The sequence below is a fragment of the Ambystoma mexicanum genome, chromosome 6p (genome assembly GCF_040938575.1).
Source record: "Ambystoma mexicanum isolate Mex_15411 chromosome 6p, UKY_AmexF1_1, whole genome shotgun sequence".
Taxonomy (NCBI): Eukaryota; Metazoa; Chordata; class Amphibia; order Caudata; family Ambystomatidae; genus Ambystoma; species Ambystoma mexicanum.
Window position 1 is genome coordinate 1,179,203,763 of NC_090935.1, and position 23,522 is coordinate 1,179,227,284.

General features: G+C 44.7%; 1 protein-coding gene across 1 annotated transcript in view; it reads left to right on the forward strand.

Moving 5' to 3' along the window:
* The window catches only part of LOC138510290 (annexin A1-like), a 307,467-nt gene that overhangs the window by 149,270 nt on the left and 134,675 nt on the right, over positions 1 to 23,522 (forward strand). The window contains exon 8 of the mRNA XM_069625822.1: positions 1,404 to 1,460. Coding sequence (XP_069481923.1) covers positions 1,404 to 1,460 — 57 coding nt within the window. The remainder of the gene's footprint in view (positions 1 to 1,403; positions 1,461 to 23,522) is intronic.

Genomic DNA, 23,522 nt, shown 5'->3' on the forward strand with positions numbered 1-23,522 from the left:
CATGCATGAATACAGGAATGCTGTTGCACAGAAACATGGCATGTTGGGTTGATCCAGGATAATGGGTGCATTACTGAGTGATGGCCAGATTGCGATCCAGGGGCATCTGGATGTTCACGATTTTTGGAACACTGTCTCCCTTGACTGACTTGGGTCCATATACAGTCCAAGGCACCACACCTTTGGTAAGACACATGCTTCCTTTCATGGGATTGCTGGCCTCCAACATCTGGGGCAGGACTACAGAAAAAAAGGCAGACAGACATTCAGTGCAACATTACTACGTTTTGGAGGATGTGGTGATGTTTTAACTCCTCAGCATGTGGTAAATATTACATGCAAATTGACTAGTAATGCCGTATTTATTGCTTTTGACATCTGCCAAATATCGTGTGATATTATGTGCATGAGGTGGTACCATATGAGGACAGTTTTAACAGTGGTCAAGAGTTCAAAGACCTATAGTATTTCTCTGCACCCATGGGTGCCTTGTTCGTGCATGACAGGATGACTACCTCTGAAACAGGTGGTTACGATCCAGAGAACATTGTATCTTTGTTGTACTGGGGGAGAAACACAGCTATACTCCTTCTATTGAGTCTTTGATGGCTTCTGTCTTCCCTTTAACGGGAGTTTATTTTTGGAGGTTGTTGCCTCTCGCGTGTTTACTTCTGAAGTTCTCTAGCTCCTGGGCGAAGCTTCAAAATGGAAAACGGTTTTCAATTGAATCCATAAAAGTGATAGATATTGGGGTTTTGAATGAATCAGAACTTCTGGCATTGCTCTGGGCAGGCCTCTGGAGCATGGCTTTCCCGTCCGCCATTAGAGAAGAGGAAAGACTGTAAGTTCAGCATGCATGCCTCGCGCATCCCACTTATCTGAGGAGGCCAAATGAGATTATACAGCTGTTAAGCGTTCCAGGTCCCGTGCCTGCCCTCTGTGAACCGATCACATCGTTTCTGTGTTGCTAAAAGTGACAGTCGATACCTGTGGGCATTCTCAGTCCTCTACTCGTGGATATTGCGATTCTGCTTCCCAGGTGCCTTCACGTTGTGCACATAAGGCTCTGGCCCACCCAGATGAGCACGCTGTAAGGGGGCTGCTTTATAAAGCAGCAACGCTTGAAGAAATGTGATTTTTATTTATTGTGAAAAGTTGTTGTGTTACAGTCGGGGAAATCCTGCTCGTTGATTTAAATGTCCATGGATTCTTTTGTTATGCACAGTTATTGGTGAATTGGCCTCAGTACTTTGATCACTTTACTTCTTTTTCGTTCTTGTGGCTGTGGACAGCATTGAAATTCTTTGTTTTACACTTTTAGCATACTTTGAGCTTTCAGCTGTACAGCAAGAACACAATTGCCATTCACGTTTCACCTAGTCTCCCTGTACCTCTCTTTTCAGGGTGACCGAAGTGAAGATGTTCGTGCGAGTGATGACATGGTCGATAACGATGCACGGGTAAGTAGATAGCCCGCGATGTATCATTGGGTCTCTTCACTGCAAAAACATGTGCTAGTATTGCAAATACCGTGTCCTCTCACTGCAGGCAAGAATGGCCAACAGCAGAATTCTACATAATATTAGTTTCGGGAGGATAGCTCAGTGGCAAAGTGCCTGCTTTGAAAGCAAGATAACATGGAGCAACACAGGTTCGATCCCCGGGTCCGCGCTTAGAAATCTCTGGGTATTAAATTAGGTGCATTATAAATAAACTATCATATCATAAAATGTGCTGTGTGGTGCCATGGGTTAATTCCTAGATTCCCTGTTCTCCATTTGTTAAATTATCAGTTTACATGTTCTAGTCAGTAGGGGGTCTGACACCTTTGGCTCTCAAGATGTTTTGGACTACAACTCCCATGTTCCCTTACCATTAACTGTGCTGGCCGGGACTGATGGAAGTTGTAGTCCAAACCATCTGGAGAGCCAAAGGTTGCAGACCCTAAGATCATCCTTTTGTACACTTACTGCTGTCATTCCTACTAGGCAGATGTTTTGCGCTGACAGCGTGGAGCACAGTGAATGGTAGCAATATGACAAATCACAGCACTTCGTTCATAACTTCAGCTCTTCATGATTACACATGGGATAAAGCACCGCTAATCGCACGTTAATAGGATATTGCAAATCACAGGAGGTTTGTGACTAAAGGGAGGAACGAGACCCAAGGCACTGTTCCTTTTTAAGGACCTGGTACTACAAGGTGACTTGATTCCATATAGTACTTGGCCACCTGCGATAGACTCCTACCCCTCCTCCTTCCAGCTCTTAATGTTCTGGATCCATCATGCTCTGACCCTACGGCCCTGGTCGACACCTTCAACCGGGCCATGCTTACAGCCTTAGACACCATTGCACCCTCGAAACTGAGAAAATCCAAACCTCGAGCCCACCTAAACTCCTGGTTTACTCCCCATCTCAGAGCACTACGCAAAGAAAAACGAATTGCAGAATCCCACTGGAGAAGCAATCACTCTCTAGCTAACAAATCACGCGTACTCCTGGCCACCCTTAACTACAAGGAAGCTATATTCCAGGCAAAAAAAGACACATATAACAAACGCATCGAGCAAGCCAAATCTAACACCAAAGAATTGTTTAAAATTCTAAAAGAACTTGAAACTCCTGTTACCCCACCTGACACATGTACCAAAGATAGCACCTGGTGCTCCAAAATCCAAGAAGCTCTCCTAGGTAAGATTGCCACTCTCTAAATTAAAATTAACAACAAACAATCTAGCCTTCAATCCAACCCTCTACAGATCCCTATACCTACCACAAACCCCTCTATCACAGACTCTCTGACTCCTTTTAGCTTCTCTCCACTCTCCATTCTCGAAGTGGAAAAGATTATCACTAGCCTTAAACCGTCCAATTGTCAGGGTGACCTCTGTCCTGCACCTATTATCAAGGAAGCTGCTCACGACCTAGCACCTTTCATCACTACGCTCATCAACTCCTCCTTTAGCTCTGGGATTGTACCGGACAATCTTAAGGATGCATGGGTCATCCCGCTTCTGAAAAAACCTACCCTCGATCCCAGTATACCCACAAACTACAGACCAATTACCACTGTACCTTTTTTACTAAAAATCCTCGACCGCGCGGCCTACCTACAAATTCAGGAATACCTTGAATCTAATAAACTTCTGGGACTCAGGCAATCAGGCTTCCGGCCTCGCCATGGCACTGAGACCGCCCTTATTGACTTAAAAACGCAGATCGAAGATCTCAAAGACAAAGGCAAACTGGCATTATTACTTCTCCTGGACCTCTCTGCTGCTTTTGATCTCGTCAATCACAAAATTCTCTGCCATCACCTCAAATCAGCCGCACACTTCTCAGAAAATGCCGCCACTTGGATCAGATCCTTCCTGGATAATAGATCTATGCGTGTATTCTCCCCACTTGCGGCCGCACCACACGCTCCGGTTGCCTGTGGTGTGCCTCAAGGGTCTTGTATCTCGCCCACGTTATATAACGTGTTTACCAAACCCCTTTTCGATATTTTGGATCACTTGGGCGTCACGTATACCAATTACGCTGATGACACACAGATACTCATCCCCATCACAGGCAATTACACAACTGACTCCCTTGCCATCAACGCCATCTACCAGGTCATCCAAGCGTGGATGGCCCAGCACGGCCTCTGCCTAAATGATGAAAAGACAGAGCTCCTCATTCTTGGTTCACCACAAAAACTCACTAAACTTAACCCTGCCTTCAAGTCTTTCACCATCGATGGGAATACCATCCCGATTGCTAAGGACACGAAAACCCTTGGGATTTACATCGACTCAACCCTATCCTTGACTAGACAATCCAACGCAGTCTCATCTGCAGCAGCGCTTACTTGCAAGCTCATCACCGCCTGTCGCCCGTTCCTAACCACTGCCAACTGCGTAACCTTGGCCAGGACCCTTGTTCTATCCAAGGTTGACTACTGTAATGCCCTCTATCTAGGTACTAATCTCCGCAACTTAAATAAGCTACAAATTGTCCAAAACAATGCGATCAGAGCGGCCCTTAACATTCCTAGGCGCCAGCATATATCTGACACCAGGCGCAACCTGCACTGGCTCTCTATCCCACAGCGCATCTCCTTGAAGTCCTTGGCTCTCACACACAAATGCCTCCACAACCAAGCCCCTCGCTACCTGGCAAACAGATTCTCTTTCCACAATTCCACCAGACCTCGCAGAGCGGCCCAAGCCAACTGCCTTGTCATCCCGCGCTTTAATCTCCTAAGATCTGGTGGAACCAGCTTCCCCATCCTGGCAGCCAAACTTTGGAACTCACTCCCCAATGACCTTAGAGCAGAACCTTCCTTCCTGAAATTCAAATACCTTACCAAAGCATGGCTATCCGCCCAAGACTGCTAACATCAGCTTACTGCCCTACTTGCACTTTGACCTACTCGGCATCCCTTATTAACTATCCTGTAAATCACTGCCTTATCGATATTCATTTGGATGTATATGTTGTAAATTTTGTAAATCTTCCTGTAATAATCTTGTAATACTCTGTCACATTGCCTTGTCATGCTTTCATCTTGTTGTAACTAAGTTAAGCGCCCGGATGCCCCTGGGCCTGGTGCGCTATAGAAATAAATAAAATACTAAAATACACACAATGTCCTTCCCTTTTTACATCGTCTCTTGCATTATGTAAGATCTTGAGTTTCTTATCTAGATTATGTTTGGATTTTAAAAAAAAAAAATGCAACTCCTAATGTGTTGCAATTGCAACACCTAATATGTTGCCGACATATATTTCAATCACTTTACTAAAATACATCAAAACAGTTTCAAAGTTGTCCTTTAAAATAACTAAAATGTTGCAGATTCTTGCTCACATGTATCAAACTCCAGCATTGCACACACAAAACCCTTTCCCGTAAACCGTTCCTTTTCAATTGTTGGCTGTAAAGTGACACAGAAAAGCTTTGAGTGCTGCCATGACAGCTGGAATTCTCTGATGGCTCAAGCAGCTGACATTATGACATCACAGCTGACTACAGAGCAATTGTGAAGTCACTACTAGCCTGCAATAAAACAAGAACATTTCCAGGATTTTCTACAAACATTGCAGGCTGCCATGTACTAATCTACTGTGCAGGAAGATTGACCCAATTATTTTAAACTGCTGAAGTTGTGGGTGTTAGGCAGAAACCTGTGCAGTTCCCTCTGGGACCACTGCAAAAGATTTAAGGTTACAGGTGTTTGGCAGTAAACCCACTTGGTAGCAGTCTGTACCACACAGATTCACTTGGTAGCTGTGGCTGAGCAGTCAGACTTCCCTCAAGAAGAGTTAGGCAGTATCCAGAGTATTCACAATAGGTCAAAAGAACACAGTAGAACAAGTAAACAATGACCAGAGCTTGATGTAAAAGAGATATAATTATTTATTTAAAACCACATCTAGTAAAACACACAGGCACTAATGTTAAGCAGTTCAAAAACACGGTCACTAAAAGATATACACTCCCTTAAAAGAATATTAGACAAGTCTTAAGTAAAGCCCCACTTATTTTCAGACAGCGGTGAGCGCTTAACGCAGATGGCGCTCTAATAATTCGTTTTAAAAAGGAGAGAAAAGCAGAGTATAATTTGAAACAGATCCCAACACTTCCACATGAACACAACAAGAGAGGAAGGCAAAGTAAAACCGTGAAGTTAGAGTTCAGAAGGCCGGATCCACTTTAAGAGGATCAGAACAAAATGTGTCCAAGGTCACACGGTTGAAGTGCACAAAAGTCTTGAAAAGGTTCAGAAAGAGTTGGACCAAAAGAAAGGGACCAGTTAGATGGTCAAGGCGGCCAGCCCAGTCCAGAAGGTTAAGGGATTATTATTACCTTGTAGCAATCTTTAGAAAGGGAGGCCTGGCGGACACGGTACCTTAAAGTGGTGAGAATACTCCAGCGGGGGCAGTTGTTCCTGCCAGCGGATGCAAGTCATTGCTTCATCCGGGGGAAGAGAGGATCTCGTCGGGGAGGAAGACAGGAGTCAGTTGCACTGTCAGGGAAGAAACCAGCCGCGGAGTTCTCAGGTAAAAGGAGCGGTCCTTTTATTTGCGGTCCAGTGGTAAGTGGCTATCCGGTTGCCGGGGTGCTTGGCACGGGCAATTCGACCACAAGACGTCCTGGGATGTGAGGAAAAGAAGGTAAACTGGTTGTGCCCACCAGTCAGGGGAAGAAGCCTCTCCAGCCGGGAGATCTTCTCTGTCGTCGGGAAGTAGTGAGTCGGTTCTGCAGGGCTCCACCGTTGGTGTCGTCATGGTAGGTCGGCTCAGCTTCTCCCTCGTCGGATTCTCAGGTCCTGTGGTGACTTCTGAAGTTCCAGTCCCCAAAGCCCTGCTTTTATGCAGCACGCCCCTATTCACTCAGCCTAGCTGTCAATCAAACATGCTAAGTGGTGAGCCGGCCGGCATACCACTTTGGCCAATCACACAAGAGTGCGACTTGAGTTACCAAGGTAACTCAGTCTAGGGTGCCTAAACCCCCTCCCACACCTCCTGTGGTACCCAGACAGAGTGGCTCCACTTTTGGAGGCTTCTGTGGAGAAGCCCACCAAAAAGTGGAACAAAGGGCTCGACTTGGGTTGGAGTCACAGAAGAGAACACAAACGCCATTTTAGAATAGAGTCCTGGCAAAAAATACCAACCGGCAAATTAATATTAAATAAATAAACCAGCGGTATGTTCGAGGATATGAGAATTAAATAATTAAAGTTGGTAGCCTCGAACAATGGTAAAATCCCATAGGGATATATTCACGGTCGAATATAAAAAGTAGTATCCACTGCCACCAGCCAAAACTTGATCAGGGGGATGGAGACGTGCCCCCTCGACTAACAGACCCCGAATTGCCCCGACCAGTACGTCCACAATATGATGGTTTGTACCGGTTTCTGTTAATAATTTGGGACTAGTAAAGCCAATGGTGACTTAACATGCCTGGGAGACAGTAGTCAGTCCCAGGGTATGGAGTCTATGGTGGGGTGTCACTATGACACCCCTGTGTCACTGCACGGAGGGTGCTGTGTAACACACATAGTAAAAACACATAAGACCCTATGGAGTAAAGGACCCCATAGCCCATAAAAAATTAACAGTCAACGGAACACCATAAATCATGTGCAAGAGTGGGAGAAAGTCTCACTCTTGGCAGGAGAAAAAAACAAACTCCAGAAATCCAGCAAAGCTGCTGGGGGACTCACTAGGTTAGGAAATTCAGCCTAACGAGAGAATTCTCCCTAACAGTGGGGAGCAATAATTCCATAAACCCGTGATTCAAAGTGAGTGCACAGGATGCACAAACTGGTGCATTGGTCCGCTCTGGGCTCGTTTTTTCGGTGCCATCAGCAACTTCCTTTTTCCAGAAAATGGGTGTAGCTATACCTCACTTTTTGAACAGGTGCTGCCCAGCAGAAGCTCCCAGCATATTTTTTTTTAACAAAAATAATTTCCAGCATGTAAAGATGAGCCCTCAAAATATGTTGTGTCACCATTGATTGAATGCATGCATGCACCGCTTAATCCGCTGGCCCAGTGTTGCATAAGTTTTTATTTTGATAAATATAAATCTTCCTGACCTGTCAACCCCAGAACATTTTGCTTCAACTAGGTCACTATTTTACCTAGGTGAAGGGAATCTTCCCCGCTCCCCCCCCCCCCCCCCTCACTGAGTCTTTTACTCTTTTTATGGGTGACCTTTTTATGTCTCTCCATAGTGTATGGTTGAAGTTATAGTTTTCTACAACGTTTGGGCTCAGGCTGGGTTGCCGCTCCCCTGTTTAAATTCTTTTGTGTACGGGTGAAATACAGTTCTCAAGTAGTAAAGAGGGATTTCCATCCCCCTTTACATGTTACATGGTGAGCCAGCACACCACACCTCATGTCGAGTGCTGGGGGATACAATGTATCCCCTTTCTTACATGTAACATTTTTATTATAATTGCAAGTTTGCTTGAATGACTGGTGGCAGCGGTTTTACCTGGTGTCCAGTCAATTCGTCGACCTCAAATTGGTCGAATGACATTTGGTCGACGCAATTTCGTCAAACCATTTCGTCGAATTTTTTTTTTAAATTATATATTTTTTTTTGGGTGTTCGTTTAGGCAAAAAAAGGTTTTTTAAGGCAAAAAAGAGGGTTGGGGGGGGGACCCCCCAAAAAATAAATAAATAGTTAAAATAGAAAAAAAAAAAATTTCGACGAAATGGTTTTCGACCAATTTGCTTCGACCATTTGTCTGGTCGACCAATTTTTTTCGACGAATTGACTGGCAACCGTTTTACCTTTTTGACTTTTAATCATTTTTACTCACAGGCTGTTAATCCAGCCTCGCCAATGCACAGAAGGGCCACCCTTTTCTAAAATGGTAGAATCCTTCTTTCTTTGCCATTTCTTGCTTGCTTGTAGTTTGGTCTTCCCCCCCCTGCCATTCTAGGTAGGAATGACCTTGGTGGGAGTTTGGTCTTTGCCAGGTATCCTTTCTATTCCCTGCCCAGTCTCCAGAGTGTGTCAGAAGGCAGGAAGCAAGGAAGTCCAAAACTCTGCAGCCAGTTGTCTCTCACCTTGCCTGAAAGGACCCCAGTCTCAATGGGGGGGGGGGCTAGCTGTTCTGATTGGACAGCCAGACTGCCCTTTGCTGTAAAATGCAGATGGAGATTGCAAAAGTTGTGCTGTAGTTCTTGTTAAATGCTCTGAACCTGGAAGCTGCTGACAAGTCAACCACTGGAACTGAAACCGAAGAGGCAGACGAAGAAAATTTGGCTGTAGTGATTTCCAGAGGACAGAGGGCCTGCTTTGTAATGAGAACATGCTGTTGCCCTTCCTTCCAATCAAGCTGGGGGGTGCCTGAAAAAGAGAAGCCTGACAAAGAGCCTCATGAGATCCACTAGACCCAAGAAGACCTGCATTTTGAGCCATCCCACGTTGTGCTGCATCACCCCAATACCCTAGGACCTCCACCTATAATGCTTCTGAACTGAGCTGCATCTTTGGTGGCCTCCTCCTGGCACTACAGAGACATTTTAGTCCTGGAAGTCCCCTCACCAGAGTGCTTGCCCATATTAGGAACGAGAATCGACCAGTGATAATCAGCCTTCTCCTGGCTCCTGAAAAGGGTGCCAAAACCACAAAGCCACTTCCAGCCACAAAGACTCTTGCCTGGAGCCTTTCCCATTGACCCTCTCCAGTTCACCCAGGCCCACTGCTGGAATCCTCCTAGGGTCTCTTCATAGAGGTCCATGGACCCTTACTAACTATAAAGTGATACTTGTTTGAAGAGACTTCCTCAGGAACTCAGACTTTCCCTTCAACGGAACCCTGTCTATAGCTGGGACCTAGACCACAAGGTTCATTCTTCTGACTCTGAGAGGACCTGTGCAATAAATTAGGGAAGGAATGGATAAGAAAAGTATTCTGCCTTGGAGTATAACAAGTGTTTTAAAAATTACTTACTTGTGAAAGAGTTGGTTGGTAACTGCCACTCTTAGAGTGAGCAGTTACAAAAGATCTTACTTGCCTTGAGTGTGGTTTTCCATTGTGTGTATATATAAGGTTCTTACTCACCTGTGAATTTCTAGGGCCCCTTCCCAAAAGTAATCCTGTTGTCTTTAATTTACTATTTATTTTAGGATATAAATGTAAAAGTATACCAACTGTGTCCTGCTTCCCATGACCTGCTGTATAGCCTGTTTAGAATGAGTCTGCCGTAGGCTTTACTTACCTTGAATAGCTGTGTGCCATCTTAAATGTCCTGTAGGTGTAGCTAACCTTGGTCTGCCTGGTGCAATCCTAAATTGGTGTAGAAAGCTATTGCTTACTTTAGTCTGCGTTCCACTGATCTGAAAAGCAACTATAATTGTACATTACATCAAAAGGTCTTACTCGCCTGTTCTAATTGAGTGTTACCCAGAATGTAGTTAAAGGCGTATACTGTTCCTTGAATCAGTGTTCCACTATTCAGAAAAGTAGCCTGATATCAGAGTTGGTTTACTAAGTGATTCCTTAACAATGTCACTGCATGACAGGGTCTAAGGTAGAGGAGCAGCTGTATGCCTCTGCAGGACAGACGCTTAAATGCAAGTAGACTAACTCATCATAGAAGCTAGCTATAAATAGTGAATAGAATGCAGGCGAAAGCTGCCACTGTATAGAAGGTGGACGTCGGTATCATGAATTTTAGTATGCCAGGACCCGTGAAGAAGAAAGGGATACATTGTGTTGCAGCAAGAATAAGCTGAATGTTAGAGATGCATGGCAAGGTGGTTTGGTCTGATGTCAAGATTGAAGCAGCCAAGGTCTGTTATCTATTCTGGAAAGAAGTGAACAAGCGGAGGATGAATCATCTCTAGTTAAGGTGCAAAGAAAGAACACGTAGAGTGCCAAGTTTTATTCATTTAAGACATTTAAAACCTGCAAAATTGACCAAATCGTTGTCTCCTGCCACGTGAGTCAAGGTTGACAATATAGTCGAATTTGGACTCCTAGAACACGATAATGCGTGCCCGCACTCCCATGTATTCTCAGAGACAAGGACACCTTGCCAGGCCAAGTTCAAAGACAATCCTCTTGGCAGAAGGCTTGGGTGATGATAGATGCTGGGCTAATTGTGTGGGGAGATAGTGTCATGCCCCATCTCCTTGCACCTGTCTGGTCTTGCGTGCTACTAAATTCACCAAATGTTCCAGACATGGCACAAGCGTGCCAACTGATTGTACTTGTCCATATAACGAAGGACCTTATAGTTTGAAGACCAATGAGAAACCACGTTTTGTAAATTAAATGTTTTTTAGAGGTAGGCATATATTGTCCACCTGACAGTGGGCAGCCAATCACAATCCTAGTTCCTATATAATGTGTACTTAGATGTTCCCCTTAAGCCTATCCCGATCCCCCATAGGTTTTTTTTTTTAATTTGTCACATAGTATACCTCCCATCTCGAGCACTCTGCTCCTCTACCTCCAACTTCCTCAGGGTCAGTCGTTTCTCAAAGAAACGAGCTGGGGGTAGATCTGTCTTCGGCTGGGGCCTCCCTCTGGAACAGCCGCTCTGCCACTCTAAAACTTGAGGAAAACCATCTCCGGTTCCTGAAGCACCTCAAAACCTTCCTCTTTGCTTCTGCCTTCTCCCCTCCTCTCCCCTGCTGATTCTACTCTCCCTCGGCACCATGAATCTGTCCACCCTCTGTCCTCTGGGCCCAGGTACCTGCTCATCTTGCCACCCTCACACACTGCCTTCGGGCCACCCCTTGCACTGGGGTCTGTATCTGTACCCATATAGCCCTCCCCTTTTCTTCCTGCACTTTCAGACCTACCTGGCCTGCTGCCATAAACCCAGCACTTGCCACTTGCTGGCTGCACTCCCATTGTTGCTGCCTTTTTATTTATTATTTTATTATTATTTTTGTTTTTTTCCTCCTCGTTCCGAACTCTTCTTTTGGTCTCCCTCCCATGCACTTCTCCCCCTCCCCCTTGCACTTGCGCGTTCTCAATGTCACTGGGCCTAGTAAGATCGTTGTTTTTGTTCTCTCCTATTCCCCTTCCCTTGTCACGCTCTGAAACACTTGTGTATGAGCACAATAGAAATAAAATATCAATATCAATAGTATGACGTAACCTGACGTATTTTGACTATATGATCATGTTTTTATGAAAAGGACGTTGAGAGAAATAGAGTGTAATTCCGTTGATGTTCAGCTCCCTGTTTTAGATAATAACATAGTACTTTGCCATCTTCCCGAGTTGATTTGGTTATTTGGACTGAGTTATTCTGTGAACCCATTCATTGCATGCACATTCCGAAAGGACCCTAAGCCCACTACAACCCTTGATTTACTGTAAGGTAGTAAAAGTAACATATGCTTTTACTCCCCATGAATAGGTGTGGCCTGTACTAAATGTTTATGCTAAGGTCTGACTTCCCTTAAATTACTGTTGGTTATTCTGAAGAAGGTTTATGCTTTGGTATGTGTACCTTCAAGCATTCTGGTTTTATAATGTGTTTATGACTCTGACAAAGTACTTATCCCAAGACTTGTCTTGGCCTAACTGTATTTATAATAGAACCAAAAGTATTATAAATAAATACAGGTTTAAGTGTTTCTGTTGAACCATTGGTATACTAAAAAAACTGTGCACCTTCTTACAGCCCTCTCTCCCCCCTAAAATGAGCCTGGCTGCTCTGTCTACACTACCAAATACTCAGGTGGTACAGCCTTATGCTAAGAGCCCAGCTGCCATGGGTACATCGGCGGCGCCAGATGAGTGCTAGGGAAGGCTGAATTTGCTTACTTTTAAACATGACTTTAAATGGTCAAGGTTAGCACTTAGTATTCAATTACATGGGAAATTTGAAATGAACAAATGTTGCTAATTTGTCAAAATGAAAGGTCATGCAGCCTATGTTTAAAACAATAGGCTCTATCTTGTCCCCTTCTGACCCTCTGTCCTATCATGATACCTTCCTGCCCCATCTGCTGGCATCTGAAGACCCCTTTAAGTCCTGTTAGGCATTTCTGTCCATCAGCGCCCACACGAAGCAGCAGCAGAGCCCCCCTACCCCCCACCCCGCACCTGCTCAGTCCTACTGCAGTGATCTTGTCCTTCTGATCTTTTACATATATATGGCACTCTGGGCCCAGTTGCCAGATAATTGGTGTCCTAAAAACTGTCAAAAGAAATGAAATGCTGTCGGGAGAGCCCAACTCACCAGGTCTTTCACGTGTAACCTAAGAACGTTTCTTTGCATGTGTGCTTTTTATTGTGCTAATGGCACATAACATGGTTGGATTATTTTCAGGTACATCAACCATGGCACGAGCAGATCCGCTGCCATGAGCACATCCGGCCCCAACGAGAACCCGCAAGGCAATTGTTTGCCATGCACTGTTGATTCTGCACAGGTGCCTGTCTGTGTGCATATGCTGATGGTTAGTTTACTGTAGAAACAAGACGTACACAGTGCATGTTGCAACAACAAACCTCCTAGGTTTGTGTACAACCATGTCTTTCATTGTGAAACTTAATGTGCTACGAATGCATGGCAACGCACATTTCAAGCAATTGTCCTATTTCCTGAAATTGCCAGAGTTCGAGCTTACTTTTCTTTAGTGTGCTTTTTTTCTAGTTTGTAAACGTTTCATTGCTCAGTACCCAAGGCGTAATACTAGCTTTCAGTAAGAATCCTAGTTGGGATGGAGTATGCCACAGGTTACTTGGCCACCAGGGAGCTCTTCAATACTAGGCTTCATCAGTTCTATTAAGAAGGTTGCCATGCCACATACCTGGGATCCTTTGGTGGTATTGTCAGGTTACATTACATCGTGTCTGTATGAAGTATCGCCATGCTGCATCCTCTTGTGTCCCCCAGTAGCGCTGCTCTCTCTCTCGCTTCACTGCATCTTCTTTCTCCAGACCAGGGGATGACTTTAATAATGTTAGCCATCATGGCCCAATGCTGTCCCAACATATCCTTGCTCTGAAATGTGCAATGTTCTTAGCACACTGTCAGGTCTATATTGCAGGTGATGTACATATATATATCATGAGTTGCTACTCTGGTGACTACCCATCCAGTAGGCAGGGGGCATCAGAGCTATTGTATACATATGAAATCCAAGAATAGTTGACATTGGACAGCATCAGCCGTTGGTGAAGCAGGGGATCAGAGGAGTAGTCTGCACCATGTGCTAAACCCCCGCCCCCGAACTCTGGCGCCTCTGCAAATGCAGTCAAAGTAGTGCATTAGGCCTTTCCTTTTGCAAATGGTGTACATCAGATAAACTCGGGAACACACTATCACTGCTTTGACTGCACATGCAATGCAGTGGAGTTACTACAGTTGTAGAGCCTTTGGCAGATGGCCTTTGGTGCCAAGAAAAGGGAACGTGTGGTGAGAATGTTACAGTAGCCTGAGGCTGCCACATGTACAGCAAATGAACACAGCATTGCGACAATCACATCAACAAGGAATTGGTCTAGTTCCTCGCATGAGCAACCAGGGTCAGAACACTCTTGGGCAACCAGAAGATGAAATAGGCTCAGCTTGTTTATCACGGTTCTAAATTGGATTTAGGAGCTGGTCAGTTTGGATTGATGAAATCCAAAATGTCCAACATGGATTGAGTTTCACTATCTAATGACCAAGAAAAGTTCAGGCAATAATGTCAAGAAACAGGATGGTTTGGGTTTGAACAAACACAAACCTGGGCAGGCACATGTCAAAAACAATCGGAATAGAAGAGAATTTCAAGTAGTGCAATATTGGACATTTCAGGTATGGGGACATTTAAAACCTGGTGTTTTTCAGAAGAGGCCCCTTTTCTGAAGGGGTAATTATTGACTATGTGGACATTTTCACTCAAGTCAATATTTTGAGGGCAAAGTGGATTTGTCATAGTTCTCGTCGGGTATTGTGTGGTTATAGGCTCAGGTTGAGCCATCGTGGAAAAACACTGCTTAAAAAATGTTCTCGGATTGAAAATCTGCAGAGCAACTCATTAGGATGAGCAGGTTTGGAAGCCAAGTTACACACCTTTCTGCTCATTGTTTCATGCACCTGACTCGAGATGCTTCAGTGTGCCATGCGCCCAAGGCCCAGGCTTGGAAAAAACGAGGAACTTTACACAGACTGACAGAGAAGCGAGACATGACTGGAAGAGGGGGGTAAGTGAGAATGGGGGTATATACAGAGGGAAGTGCACAGTTTCAAACTGCAACATGTACAACCAATGGGTACACAGAGGGGCAGCACACCGTTCAACAGAGGGAGATGATAAGAGAGGGGGCACAAAGAGGGAACTATACAACCGAGTGGGGCACATGTTGGAATTAATGAAAATGGAGTGGGGTGTCCAAGTAGGACAAGAAAGCTATTTGGGGGACACAGTCAGGGTTGCGCCAGGCCCTCTTAAACCTAAATTAGTGAGTACCTACACTTAGCTTTTGCATTACAAGCTGTGTTTTAACAATCATTAATGTGATGGCAGCAGCAGCAAATGTACAGAGGCAGGGGTCAAAAGCCTGCTGAGGCAATATCAACAAACCCCCTATGATGAAGCCAAAGGCTTTACTGCTGGGCTTTGCCTTTGGATGGTTCACGCCTCCCAATGATTAGCATCGCCCTGTGAAACTAACTAGCCTCTGAATTCGGGTAAAAGATGCATCTAATGGCCCCTCCTGGGCTCAGGAGGGGCAGGTGGGAGGGGGTGTCCAACAGTGGAATGACTTGAATGACCCCACTCACTACCAGATTGAAACTGTTATCCAGCCCCCAAAATAAATGTACCCTGCATGGGTAACACAAACCGGGTGTAACAATACTCCTATAAGGAAAAGGATACGGCCGGGAGGAGGGAGGGACATGGGTAAGTTCACTATTGTGGTTGTTTGAGTTAATGTGAACGTGTCTGTTTATACTTCATTAAACTTTATTAATTAACCAGATCTGAGGCATGGCCTTTGGCCATGGCTAGTAGCAACCTCCTTCAACTGTGTTCACTGTCCATGTGGCAACAGTCGGACAAAAAGGCTGCAGCCCGTAGCCCATGTCCATGAACTGTATCTCGCTGCCCGTATCCAATGATCGGGGACTCTCACGAAGGCCCATATCCACCTCTTTTAGAAGCGGCTCTTATCCCCCTGCCAACTAACTTTCCACATTAGAGGCAATGGGTATATTCGTGCTCCACATTGCAAATGTAGCCACAAAGTTCATCGGTTTTTCTCGTTGCTGCACTTACACTTCAGTGCACTTATGCAATGTGAATTGCACATGTTACTCCCGGACATCTTGCAGCAACATGTTCTTGGCACAATCTCTTTTAAGATCAATGCCCTGGCGGCAGCAGGAGCAAAACCCAATCAAGAGAGATGGATGCAAGCAGACGCGGACGACATTGCCTCCACCACGGTTTATCAGCATGGACTTTCTCGGAACCATAACACAACCACATTTTTATATAGCATTATAGATAACGAAAGCACAACACCTGATCATGTATAAGGTTATGTCTATGAAGCATTATAACAAAAGTCCCAAAAGTCTGTTCCGCCATCACAATCGGCACTCATTTAATTGTGGCTTTTCCATGGCTTTGCTTTGGAATCCACGCCGATCCATAAATAGTACTAAAAATGCGAAATCTTTGAGATATCTGCATGCCAAACCCTTCAATTTGGTATTGTTTCATAAATGCTTGTGCCCCATTTTTAAAATGCCCATTGTTGTTATTTGTAGATGTAATCCAAATTCTGTAATCCACGGCCTATTGTGACATGTTCATGTTGTCCTAATGGCCAGGGCTGAATCTTCATTTCACAGCTGTTCTATGTGTGCCGTGTTCATTAGAATTGGATTCACGTGGAGCACACTGCTGTTCTGTGCTCTTGCCAGATGATTGACAGTTTGCTCATTTGGTAGTGAGATCGTACAATGAATTTTGTATTTCGCACATTCGTACCATGGCACAGACCAGTTTGACGGATGTCTGGCGGTGGGGTAGGGGGGAAAGCACACTGCATCTTCCTCGCATTGCATCGGCCAACCCTTCCCAGTACTAAATGCAGTTACTCCAGCTGTTTGATGTTTAATAGCTCTAAAATTCCTTGATTTTTGCCATGCAAACAAATATTTCAGTGGTTTAAATGGCATGTTATGCAACGCGATAAAAAAAAAAATTGAATTCCGGCATTCAATAGAAAGCATCAACAATGTATCCTGGATTTCCTTTTTTAAAAAGCCATCTTTGTTTCTTGAATTATATAATTCTTGAATTATATAAGGACATAATGACTAACTGTGAATATTGAAAAAGCCACGTGGGCAAAGCTTGATTTAATTTGTGGACTTTAAATCACTTGTACAACATTTGGCCAGTTCCATAATTCAATGGTTGTATGGAGATGATTTCACGCTCCTTTCTGATGTCAGGAATGAAACTATTTGTATTCTCTAATGTACCATGTTTCTTTCTTTCCAATTATCGAATGCGTGGGCGGACCCACGCAGGCGCTTCCCCATCCAAAAGGATGATGTGCACCTACCCCCAATCTTACACACAGCCCTCACCTTCTCATAACTCCTTCCACCGCCCCGTCTGCTCCACAAAATCTAGCATCACACTGCTCCTCTCCCTGCTTCTCACACCGACTCCTCCCAGCAAAGCCTTCCCACTCAGTTCAGCCACTCCCAGCGCAGACAACCACACCCTAATCATTTCTCTCCTCAACATGCCTCTCACACGCAAGCAAAAAATGTCCCACAGTCTCAGGCACCCCACACACTGCACAGTCCCTCGACTCACGCTTCCCCACTCGAAACAGACTGTCATTCAGCCCCACATGCCCTATCCTCAACCGGTTCAGCATCACCTCCTCCCTCCTCCATTCCAGTTTCCCTGCATCAGATTCCAAAAACCAACACCTTTTCACATTGACCACTTTGTTAGTGTATGCGTCATATCAATTTTCTGTTGCTGGTCGATGTTCTTGATACAATAATGTGCTTCTATGTAGCTTTCACAGTCATAACAGCTGTACCTCTTCTGGAAGACTGGATATTTTTTCTGGTTTTGTTTATATCCTAACATGCTAATTTCTGCGAAAACAGCAGTGTGTTTTTGAATAGGCTTAGATTTAAAGACGTCGTGAAATAAGTTTAACACGTGGGAGCTATGATTTAGACAATGGTTTACTATAAAAAATGGTTCTGTAATTTTTGAATGTCCATTTGTTTAATACTAGAACTGAGTCCCATAGAGCACACTGAATGAAGAGGTAATTTTCAAAACTGTTACATAAAGCAGGTATCCATTAAATGCTCGCAAACACCTACGCCCAAAATACTTCAACTATGCCATTCTGCATATTACCATCTCAATCTTAAGGATTTTTCAAGCACAATGCTCTACGAAAAAAATGGGGCCTGGGGCCCCCATACTTGCAAAGGTTTCTTCCCTGCTGATGATGGTGATAAATATATTGCACACATTAACTTTGGTAAGCCTGAGTGTACCTTGAGGTCGTCAGTTTTGTGTGCAACACCCATTCAATCTTTACTTGGCTATAGGATTTGTAAGGTTTTACTAAACCACCACATTCATTGGGACCGCCATGCTCACACATGTTTTAACAGCCTGCAGTGTTAAACATATAGACCAACATGGAACATTTACATTCTGCACCACTCAGAATTATCTGCGAAATGGACAAACACTTGACAATGTAGATGTCTTTCCCCCATTCCCTACTACAACTCTCCGTGTCCCCGTCCTCCTTTCTAGTGCCCTCTCTCTGCAAACCCTCTCCTATTATGCTCTTTAACTCACCGGGTCACGTGATGTGTTATTGCCAAGTGCACCTTGAATCCGTTATTGCCAAGTGCACCTTGTATCATTTCCAAGGGATTCCCCCGGTCGGAAGAGCATGGACTGAAAAAATGGGCTCCCCCATCCCACCCGTATCTCTCCTGAACCCATAGATATGGGTCCTTTAAGACAAGGCAGCAATATTTGAAGGTGGAGGGGGATGCAGAGTTACTCATAATCAAAATGACTCTGGAAGTTAGCAAAATTCGATACTGTTTTAATAATTATCTAAAACAGAGTACAGCGGACATCAACCGATACACCACATCAAATTCTCAATACATTTAATAAAAAATACAACGTTTATAGTAACACCTCATCATCATTGACGTTGCACTATGTGGCAAACTAAAGACTTATTGGGGAAAGTGACTGGCTTTCAGGGAACATCTAGGTATACGTTCTATACAGCCGGGGGTAGTGATTGGGTCGCTAACATCAGGTGGACAACTAAGCCCATCCCAAGTACAAGTCATCTTCATCATCACAAAATACATGATTCATTGGTTAGACAAACTATAGGGATCTCCGATAGGTGGCCCTCTACAATTAGTTGGCATGCTTGTACCCTCCTGGAATATTCCACACTCTAGCAGCAAGCAGGCTGGACATCCCAGGTGCAGGGAGGGTTGGCTTGGTTATGTCTCCCCACCCAATTAGCCCAACATATATTGTTGGGCACGATTTGGAGCAGTACCCTTTCAGTGCACTAGCGCAACCTTGACCTCCTAGCAATAGGAACACAACCTTTGGTATGTCTGTACTACACAAGTTGGTAGTGTGGCTCAGCAGCCAGGCTTCTCTCAAGAGGGGTCAATATGAGCAGAGATTCACATTGACAATTATTCAATTAAACACTTATACTCAAGGTTTCTTGATTAAACAATTTAACAGTCAGTTTGAATAAGCCTTCTTCAGAAGGGGCAATATGTAAGTAACAAATACATTCCGAAATACCCACTCTTAGTTTCTCTAAATCAGCAAGTACACTTTGGGATGGTACACAGACATTTACTACACCCTCAGGTGACTTAAAAAACTAGGACACTGGATATTAATAGATCACTGGTACATTTAGCGCAATACCAAGATGGACAGTCAAAGTCAAGAGATTTTAGAATAAAACAAGAGGTCACACAAATATTCTGAATCAGGTAAGTACTTTGGAACCCCCAATGCAAGGTAAGATAACCCTTTTTTGGAAGGAAGGTAAACCACAGTAACAGGGAAGAAGAGTCATTCAGGGAGCCGGGCCAGCCAATGTCAATTGGGCAAAAGTCTAGGTGAGCTAAAGCACTTCTTACAGGTAAGTAAGTCTTGCACAATGTTTTAGAAGTCTTTGTAGAGAAAGTAGAATCAATGTAGGGCCACAAGCTGGGAGGCTTGTGAGGGGTAGAAGATGCGAGAAACTCTAGAGAAGCAACCAAGACAAGTCTCAACTGAGAACAAGTAAGGCTACACAACAAGAGGTAAGTCCCTTTAGTTTACAGTACCTTTTGGTTAGAAGAAATGGTTCCAGCTGGCTTCTGTTCCTGTGCAGCTCTGCCGATCCTGTTCCTGGACCTCAGTCATGGGGACAAGTGGTAGGACTTCTGTGGACACCCACACTACAATGGGATGGTCAGCAGCAGCAAAGGGCAAACTTCAATTCAGCTTCTCACATCTCAGCAAATAGCACCACCGTGGTTCTCGGCTACCACTTTAGACTTTCCTCGCACCTGGGGTCAGCACACTGAGGTGGCTCGGTCTTGTGCAGCCCTACTTCCTGGGAGTCCAGAGGATCTTCTTGGAGCTCGGGTACGACGTAAAAAAGGGATGTACCCAATTTGGTGTTCCCCTCCCTGCCATTTCGGCTCCATCAGCAGCAGTGAAAGTACAGCCAGCTGTGAGAGGATGTCCAGACGAGTTCACTTTGGAGTTGATTGGTCCCACCAACTTAAGGGAGAAATCGTCCTTGCAGGGCTTCTCTAGTCAAGGCGAATTTGGAGCTTCAGCACAGCAGCAGGGCTTCACTGGGAAAACCAATGGTCCAGGAGTTGCAGCAGGCATCTCTTCCAAGTTCTTCTTCAGATTCCTTCATCCAGTGGTCAACTCTACCTTCCAAGGCAAAAGCCTTGCCTTTTATGCAGGTTTCTCCCATTCATTCCAGCCTAGCTGTCAATCACACAGCAGGGTGACTGTCCTTGCTGGACTGCGAGACTGCCTATCACCTTTGGGTGCATTCCTGTCACTAAGAAGATTAAGCAAAGGGAGTTTCAGGCACCTCCCTCACTTCCTGCCCCTGGCAGACACTCCGGAGGCAGAGGACGGCTTCACTCGTAAATCCTGCCAAAGACAAAACGAACGGGACCAAACCTAGTTTGGCGCACAGAGTAAATATCAAAAAGGACCTTTCCAGCAAGAAATGGCGAAAAAAGACCAGGCCCATTTTGACAAGAAGGGCACCCACGGGTGCAATAATGCAGCTGCGAACACAGCCCACGGTCAAAACACACAACTGTAGAACAGTAGATAAAAGTAAAATACTGCCACCAGCTATTAAGCAATATGCCCTGAGCGGATGCATTACCGAGTCAGGTAATGACCCCATCGTGTCGGGCATATTGCTATTAGTACCCCCGCCCACAAGATCTGTGTGGCCGGGGCACTAAAAGCATTTTTTTTGTTCCGAAACGCTGCAGTGTTTTGGGACACAACTAAAAAGACCAAGAAAATGGCCACCGGGAAAGAGAAGATGAAGTCAGTTTTCCCTTTCCATGGTGGCCATCGGGAGCTCTCCCGAAAGATGAGAGAAGAAGGTAAGTAGGGTTGGAGGTGGGGGGGGGGGGAGGAAAAAAAGATGCACCAGAATCCACGGCGGGGGACGATGGTAGCCTCCAGCCGTGTGGAGGTGCGGAGCGGAGATGGCCCCGCTTCGAGCCTCCACATGGCTGGAGGCTGCCACGCTACCTGCTGTGGTAAAGAAGGCAGGAGTGAAATGGGGTGGGGAGAGCAGGGAGGTTGGAGGAAAGGGGAAGGAAAACATGAAAAAAAAAATTCCCGGAGTCCCTGGCGGGGGGCGAAAGCAGCTTCTCAGCAGTGGGGAGGCTCCGCTTTGAGCCTCCTCATTTGCTGAAGGGCTGCCATGCCCCTGCCGTGGACAAGGCAGCTCGAATCCTGCCCGAAAATCAAGGGATTCTTGGCCGAGTAATGACCCGGTGAGAGCCAATCAGAATGTGTTGCATTCTGCTTGACTCTCACAAGGTACTAATTGTAGAAAGGGTAACATAAAAGTGTCCCATGAGAAACTAGACAAAGGGGATACTAAGTAACCTCTCTAACACCCTATGGTAAGAGTGTTTGCTGGGTCTAGAAAGTTACAATATTTAAGTAAAGTCAATTTCACTTCACTGCTCAACAGTCGTTTATTCAAGAGAAGGTATTTACACCATTGCAAAATCTGAAAGACTTCCCTTTGTCAATGCACTGAAGCTGCTGTGTGCCTTAATGTAAAACTATGATGCCTATCGAGTTTGTCAGACTCCAAAACCAAAAACAGAGTTGAAATCACAGAAAAATATAAGAGTGGGAAAAGGGTCTCGCTCTCTCCAGGTTAAAAATTAAAAGTCCTAAAATCCAGCAAAAGAGCTGGGGGTCTCTAAGGTAGAGGGTTATTAGGACATATCTGAGAATTCCCCCTAACATCTATCATCACTCCTACAATCTGCAAGTCTTTGAAGCTCTCTGTGCCTGAGAACTAAAGGGACTGTGGCATAGTGTTGTCTTCTGGTTTCGGTGTAGCTTGACACAAAGCTATTTTGATCTCGGCCATGTGACTGGAGACCACTCTTTCAAGCTTTTTGCTGCATCTAATACTATTAAATGATTAACTTTTGACGCTTTCAGTATTTTTCCTTTCTACTTCAAACAGAAGTTTGTTTCTTTATCATGTTCATTGTAGCTTCTTGACAGACATCCAGGCTCTCTGTGGCCTCGACTCTTGGTGCTGGGCCAGCCAAGCCTTTCCCTGATTCTTCTTCGACATCAGCTATTTTCCAACTGTGCCACACTGAAATCCTTTCCAATCGCGGGGTTTCAAGCCTTGCTAAAGTGCATTGTGGAATATCCAGGTTCTATACATTCCTATGTATATACATTGGCGCATCGCCGCAATCTATTCACTACGTAGTCAGCCTTATGATTACTTTGTCTGCTTGCGTTGCTACATCTGTACACGTGTAAAATGTCTTTGCATTTTCTTCAGGACTTCTTTGCACCAGCATCTTTGTTTTGATCTTGAAATGTTGCATAACTTTGATACTATTTCTGCAGCTTCTATAGAGTATTTGTTCTTTCTTCATTGACATCTCTTCTGGGTACGTCCGTTCTGCTTCGTATTACATCACCAGTCTTCTTTCGCATCCATTTTCACACTTCTTCCGGAATGCCTTCCAGAAGAATGTTATTTCTTCTTGCATGCACATAGGGTTTTCTCAATGGATAGATACCTTGTCTCGAGGATTCTGTGCTATATGCATCCTCACTGGTACTGCACGTGTCACCATGTCTTGTTCCCAACATATAGTCAACATGGGGGCAGAACTTTTGGTGCAGGTACTTGGCTCCTCTACATTCCTACTTGCCTTTGGTCTTCTATTCCCCTCCTCATCTCCACCCTGATATGAAGCCACCATTTTCTATTCCCAATCACAAGGAGAGTAATGGCATTTATATATCACAGTAGTTATAATTTGGAGATTCTGAGGTTGCAGAAAGGGAAGTTTTAGGGAAGGAAAAGCATTAGACCGTTTCTCAGCACATGTGAGCACAACTAAATCTTCCAATGGAATCTAGATAAGCTTTTCCCATACGTAACATTTCAGAACAAGCTAACCACCTATGACGGACAAACCGTATCAAAGTCAATGGACTGGAAGAGTCTTCAGGTAGCCAGGACAGCCAAAGTTATTTGGGACACGGATCGGATACCCTTCTTAGATCAAAGTCTTGCACAAAGTTTGAGAGTTTGTTACAAAAATCACTTGTAGGACCACAAGCTATTAAGCCTGTGAAAAGAGTTGAAATCAACTCTAAGCAATTCCCAACTGAGAAGAGCGTGGCTAAAAGGCAGTAAGTTAAGTACCTCAAGCCTAAACAGTACCTCTG